This window comes from Plasmopara halstedii (genome assembly GCF_900000015.1).
Source record: "Plasmopara halstedii genome assembly, contig: Scaffold_1651, whole genome shotgun sequence".
Classification (NCBI taxonomy): Eukaryota; Oomycota; class Peronosporomycetes; order Peronosporales; family Peronosporaceae; genus Plasmopara; species Plasmopara halstedii.
The window spans coordinates 116108-123448 of NW_020188562.1; the positions used below are offsets into that span (position 1 = coordinate 116108).

A 7341-nucleotide genomic window follows, 5' to 3' on the forward strand; every position below is an offset into this window, starting at 1 on the left:
TATAGCGCCTACTCTAAGGTGATCTTCGGTTACTCCAAGTGTATAATTTTTTAAGGTTCTCATATTATATGAGGAACCACGACCTGATAGATATCTGGTTAGGAAATGCTGTAAAAACGCAAACCTTTATGTACGGAAGAGTGGCGCAAATAAATACACACACGTTTAGAAGTACGAAATCTGACTTTCAAGATTATAAGTTTTTTTACTTTGTTTGCTGCACGTATTGCCTTGTCCCTTAAACAAAGTTTCAATCACAGGCGGCTTGCCGTAATATCACAACTGGCACTACAATAGAACAGATCCATAAGTAGCTTGTCTAATGGTATACCCGCCACTGTGAGCAGCCATCTTGTCGTTGTAGTTGAAGAATCTGCTCACAACGCTGTCGGGTGTAACGACGCATGACCTGTATACATCAATAACGACTTAGAGTCAAGCAGATGTACTCTGCTTTTGACGACTACAAACTTATTTGCAAATATCTTCCAATAACTAGCAGGGAAATTATTATCTGCAGCTTTGAGATGACAAGACTTAAGCGCAATCACGCAAAGACAGCCATCAACATCTGACAGGAGCAAGGCAAAGTCAAAGCGAAATGAGGACGGTAAAACGGTTGATCTGAATTCAATAGGCTCATCATCAGGATAGAGATGTGACCACGATTCACAGTTTTAGCTCGCTTTTTCTGTTCCATGTCAGCACAATTAAACGTTATTTACACTTCTTACCGTACCTATGTAAGTAGCTGATCGAGCTAAGATAATTCCTTAAGTAACTTCAAAAGAGTAACTCTGACTATTCTATTTTGGTCATTATTTTTGGCAGAACTGTCCGCAGGCAATGTTTCTTAACCCACATCCGGAGTTAAGGATATCGCCTGCATCACAGACGCAATAAATTATGTTGACAGGTGGAATCTATAAGCGCGTATACTTTGGCACTGCTCACAAAAGTGCGATGAGGTCATCCACAATTGAATCCTCGTGCTATGAACGACTACGGCTGTTTTTTCTGTCAGAATAAGTTTGTGTATAGACAAATTAGCTAAGCTAGCGGCCAAGTCATCCCACGATCGAGTGTAACTGGTGTATTAGACATGTCCTGTGGGATAACCAGTTACCCGATGACCACCTGGTCGGTGTACTCATCACATTAAGAAATACACAAAATATCTAAAAGCAGTTTATATTTGCTGTCCACTACACTACGAGTACTGAAAGCTCCAGACCATGCTATCCGTCAGCATAATTTAGTCAGGTTACAGCATTCAGCTTATCATAAAGATTCACAATTTTTGTAAAAGATCGGCACCTAAGCTGTATGCCAACCCTCGCTGATCAGACCCACTTCGTATACCGCATGGATCAAAACGTAGCTGAAATTATACTGATATTTGGAGGTAATAGTTGTCGGATGGTGCAGTGTTGGCTCAGGAGCTAGAAAATCCAATGACGCACTCCCCTATATCGAGCATTTTGCGGGGTGATTCTCATTTCACTAGGATTGATATGTTTGTTCAAATAGTAAAGGGAGTCCGTGGACACCTTCTAGAGAACTGTCTTTTACACTTATGACGTACATTTCCGACTACCCAGAATGTCGGAATTATCCCTTACGGATGCTCAATCCAGATTCTATTTCATTACATGTCATACAATCAATGTCTTACAATGATTTATGACTCCCGTGAAAAGATTTCGCGGTCAAAAGAGCTTTCGCAAACCATGACGACGATGTTCGTGCAAGCCCGCGAGCTACTCCGCTCACTATAATTGAAGAGTGTGATTAGCTACAAATCTATGAAGCTTCAATACATGGTACTATGAAGCGTCAGACAGCAGTGCTGACTCAGCAATCTTTTGTAGAAGAGAGTGAGCAGAGCCTTACAATTCTTAGAGCTACTGTGTTTACTCTTTCACGATTAAATAGTCTCACTCAATACAAAACCGCTGAGCTTAACGCTACGAGCGCGTCACACAGTAGTGCTGACTAAGCCGTACAGTTGCCCGTTAGAAATAAAAACAGCGTGCTGGGGCAATGAAGACGCCAAATACAGAAGCAACATTCTTGCGACTTGCAACATGCGCACTAGTAGGCGCAAAATGTTAACTTGAATTCATTTTAGACATTGGAGGAGTTTGAAGCTTAGAGCGTTACTTGTTCTGGGCTTGTGTATGACATGTGAGGCCAGTCTAGGTGTGACATGAGCTGATTGGCAGGAGCCATGAAGTAAATAGCACTTATATCCTCATGAAGCTGGGATGAGCTTCGAAAACATTTGCTAGAAAGCAGAAGCGCTTCTGGCGCAGATACAAAGCTGCGATAGCTCTGGTGCGGGACGTGGGATAGTCAGAATGAATGATCATCGATACACAAAGAATAGCATAAACGTAAGAGTGTCAGAGCTGTGATTGCTGAAAATACAGGAGGTATTGACTGTATTTTGCGATCCTTGTAGTATAACTCTGCCTTCCAGTGTTACACGATTCACATGAATGAACGGTAGTATGTTGGGGTGACCGTGTTGACGCTCTACCCTTGTCTACGGCATACCTGTTTTCGATTAATGACTCGCTATTTTTGTGCAGCATCTTTGCTGCGACGGTAAGTAACAGCTTTTACTATGCGACTCCTGTCTCGTGACATGTGAAGTGGAACAGCGAATCTGTGTCGCTGATAATGTGCTGAGCGGGCGAAGAGTTAGAAGATTCCACCGCGTCAATTTGCACTCATCGAGTCCCACTTTGACACATCACTCAACCCACACGACACGAAGTCGTACTTGCACTGGTACGACATTCTTTAAAGGTCTCGATGCGAGCCGCGCTTTTTCAGAATTCCTACGTGACGATAGGAACCATTACCGTTTCTTGGAGAAGTATTCTACCATTTCGGTGTTCTTAGCCATTGAACACAGCCCGCTATTCATTACCTCCCATGACAAGTGGACAAATATCGATTGCACAGTGCAGTTCGGATAGGTGGTGCGAAAGCCTGCGACATTTATCGCTCCAATTTCTTCACAGAGAACCTACACGCGTGTGTAATTTTTGCGCGCGGTCTCTTCGCTTAGTGACTGCAAGTGCGACGCGCTGCTATTTTGTCTGGTGCACGGTCGAATTTGTGACCATATTAAACTATCTAATTTATCGGGAGATTTTCTCCATCTTGCCTCGATAAAGCCAGATGTGCTGTTTCTGACGATTAGTGAAGCCTTCCTGAAACTGTTTCTCAAACATTCTCGTAGCTGGGTACAGGCTTCTGGGGCTAGTGGCTTGCCATCACCTCGCGATCAATATAAAGTGTAAGATTATGAGATGGTTTAAGTTGTTTCCGAGATAAGTTGTCCAACAATTTATGTCCCACTCTCACAGATAATATAGTTCTTTCGCGCCTCCATCGTCGGATTAACTTCGTGTACTACCTAATACAATGGTTGTCGTACACTTCGTACACAGGGAGCTCATACAATTTACACAAAACAAAGACTAAATACACCTGTTCTAGTATGTGCAGTAACATATAATATGTATAGCATATGAACCCTCATCGGTACCAGTACGTTGGTAATTGCATTATTACGCACATCATATGACGCAATCGTGTACAGTACTTAATTCCACACACAGTAGCCAAAAAGCATTGATGATAACCAGAACAATTGTATATTCAGAGGGTTTTTCAAACAGAAGGCTGCAGGTTTCTCCTGTCCAAAAAACATTCAGGCGGAACGACTCAAACGATAGGTAAGTTCTGTGCATGTAAGTAAGATCATAGAAAATATTGTGCGGGATAGATAATTCTGAATCTCATATGTGATTGCAAAATTGATGTGATAGCATACGACGACATAGGAATCAAGTCAGTAAGTTTTCGACAAGACGTTAATTGTTTGAAAGAGACGAACATGCGGACCAGAATGCCGATCCTAAGATATTAAAGAACATAAGGTTACTCTTATAGGATTTCCTTGCACCTAAACAACGTTCAATTGTATGCATCCACAATATGATAAGCAGTGGAGAGTCTGACAATTTAGGGATTCAAGATGCCTTTTACGGTATAAAGTATAGGTTTGAAGGCAGTCGAGACTACTGAACTGGTCCCCACATCGCAAATTGCACTCGAAAGACCACCCTCGACTCTATAGGTATTAAAAATGCGTGTTTGTACGACTTTACTGGTGGCGGCCGTTGCTCTCTTCACTACTCAAAGCTTCGTAAGTGCGCACGATGAGTCTCGCAACTTGGTCACCTTCCAAGATCTTGAAGAGCGAGATGCAGGAATTTCATTCACACCGCCGGACGACCCAGCCGACAAAAGAGCAATCGAAGCAATTCAAAGTATTGGTCTTGGAGACGTAGACAAGAAGACACTCGAAGACTTTGTTGGTGCCGATGTTGTCGCTGCTGGTCCCAAGGCCATACTTAAAGCCCTGACCAAAAAGCCTGAGGCGGAGCTTACAGCCTTCGTGGACAAGAATGCACAAACTGGCTCTTCGAACAGTACACCACCGGCAAAGAAAGCACCGTCAGACTTAGGAGAAGTAAGCGATGAGGCCTTACAAGCACTAACAGATGCAGTTGGTGCAGATGTTGTTGCCGGCGGCCAAGCTGAGATCGCTGGGGCTTTGATGAAAATGGATGAAAAGCAACTCGATGATTTATTGGAAAAATTAGAGGAACGTAGCTCTTCTGGGGACAGCGGAAGTAAAAACAGCGACACCCCGGTAGCTCCAGCTACCCCCGCTACACCATCTACCCCATCTACCCCTGCTACCCCGTCTACACCTGCAACCCCATCTACACCTGCTACCCCATCTACTCCTGCTACCCCTGCTGACCCATCTACACCTGCTTCTCCATCACCTAGCGCAGACAACACCGGAGTGTATGCGGCAAATGCAAAGATTCTAGAATCCGTGCTTGGTAGCGACGTGGTTGCTGGAGGTCAGCCAAAAATCGCAGATGCTTTGATGAAAATGGAGGATAAAGATCTTGACGCTTTAATTGAAAAGCTATCACCAGTAGCAGATGATAATAGCGGCTCATCTTCAGGTGCCGGTACACCAAAGCGCTTCCTTGCTGAGGATACAATGAATACCGCACCTGTTGAATCACTTGACCAGGTTGATCGCAGACTTCGCTCTACTGAGAAGTAAAATCGAGATTCCATGTCTTGTGCGATGGCTAGATATTCATGCTGTAGATAATTTTGCAGTCGTAATGATAGTTGTCGTCTTACTCATTTATACATATTTTGAAATGTTGTCATATTTGAGTTTTGTCATCTGTATCGTAAGAAATTCGATGATCTCAAAAATTTTCTTTCAGTACGCTTGTATTACATTTCCTCGTCTTTGTAATTAAGCAAGACAATGTCTAGCATGACATTTGCAATTTATTGTGATTTTCGTTATCATACCATTTCAAAATGTAAGGCAATCCTACTCACAGCATTTTTTCTAAGTGAATATGAATGTTTGACAATATTGTGTCAATATTTTACCGACTCGGGACCGGTTTTCAAAATTATACCAGCGGTACGATTGCGACTATATGACATTACACTTTCTGGTTGCATAAGCCAGTAAGCCAGTAAAGTGACCAGTAAGATTAGAAAATAATTTATTCAGCGGTCTTACGGGCAGCAACTATTATGGCAAAGTAAGGACCAAATCATTTTCTTGCATTTTGCCACATACCACTCAAGTGAGCTACTTTTCTCGAGCATGTACTTCTAAAGGGACGTCGTAAAGTAATAAGTGGTAGAGTGTGATCTCTCGTCTGTAAACATTGTTACCGCTGAACAATCGCTTGTCTGCATATGCTCAGTAAGCAGGATATTTCAAAAGCAAGAACAGATCCACAATATAATTTCTCTTATTCTGCGATATCGGAGGAACATGCTTCCGAGTCATGTCGTCTCTTGTGGAGTAAGAGAAGGTTTTGAAATATTCCCACAGGGTAGAAATATCATAATCGATCATTTTGTACCGCGCCAGTCTTCGACCGACTCGAGTTATATGTGTAGCGAAAACATTTGACACGTAAATGCAATCCAGCTGAGACCCGGTGACAGTGTCTCAGATAACTGCAATCTCCATCATAAAACCGCTTTAAGAGGACCTCTGGCTCTCTCCCTATTTTCGAACTAACTGCAAAGCTCGATAACATCAGCGAAGTTTTTTGGGAGCATGAGGCGCTTCAAATGAAAGGTGCCCCAATTGCAACGGTGCGGGTTTCGACCACTCCTTAACTTTGGGGGCATAAGAGCTCGCGTTTCTTGCATAAATTCACAAGCATCTTGCTGAAAAAAAAATTATTGGTCTCGGTGTTGGTTCTCTATACTGCTGGTGGTGTCGTTTTTTTACAAGTGCCAGGGCCTTATGAGGTAAAGTCGTATTCGGCTTTGCAAGCCGATTGCAAAATGTGTAAGACCAGACGGTAAAAGCAGAATATTTCAGTGGTATGGACTCATTGTTTAAAAGACACAACAAGTTTAATGCATCATTTGTGAAGAATACCCTGACATGAGAAGCACCTACGTCAGCGCCCGGAGCAGAACTAACAGGCAATGATGGAATTTGTAGTGGCGGTGCGCTTTCTGCGGGAAGGCGACTCGGCTTGATTAGTCGTCATCTTGCCGTGATGGTTAAGAAACGATCCTGTGCAGTAAAATAAACTGCGCTTTGATAGTTTGTGTCCTTACAAGTGCCGTGGTCGATTAGATGCTCGATCTATCAGAAGGGAAAGCTGCCTATTGTTTTCTCCCGTTTTAAGTGAGAGAATGTAGCCAGATGCAGTGGTGTACATTAAATGTTGTGGCCATTTGAAGTATTTCAAACAATGTCAAATGGTTATCAGACACCGGTGGTCGATTATAACCACTGGCATTTGGTCATCTTTCAAGGGTGGCATAATGATCCACTTATATGTATCAAATTTAGCGGCATTCTATTCGACTTTAGCTAAGGTTGTAATCCAAATTTTGCAGAGCTATAATCAGTCATAAACTTACTAATCTTAGCTACAAATCCCCCCCATAGCCAAAGCCTAAGCTTTTATCGACTGGAAAATCATATAGGTCGCCACGTCATCAGTACATGTATCAAGCACTGTCATCCTACAACTGATGTTGATAAGGATAGCATGAACTATGGGTTGCGGGGTAAATTGTGACGAGAAGCACCGTGTTATAGTTTTGTGCAATTGTACAAGACCCACATTACATATCTGCGTACCTGTACAAACACCAAAAACAACAAAAAATTAGGTTAGCAAGGATACTGCGACTTTGTAAAGAAGGGTGCGTGGATAACTGTTAGCCCCCCCC

The 7341-nt window shown here is 42.7% G+C and overlaps 1 protein-coding gene across 1 annotated transcript; it reads left to right on the forward strand.

Annotated features, from left to right (window-relative positions):
* Nucleotides 1-4165: 4165 nt before the first annotated feature.
* On the forward strand, nt 4166-5167 carry PHALS_01906 (RxLR-like protein; the record flags this gene model as incomplete). The annotated part of the gene is made up of 1 exon (XM_024716386.1): nt 4166-5167. The coding sequence occupies one exon, from the start codon at nt 4166-4168 to the stop codon at nt 5165-5167; it is 1002 nt and encodes a 333-aa protein (XP_024581990.1).
* Nucleotides 5168-7341: the final 2174 nt, after the last annotated feature.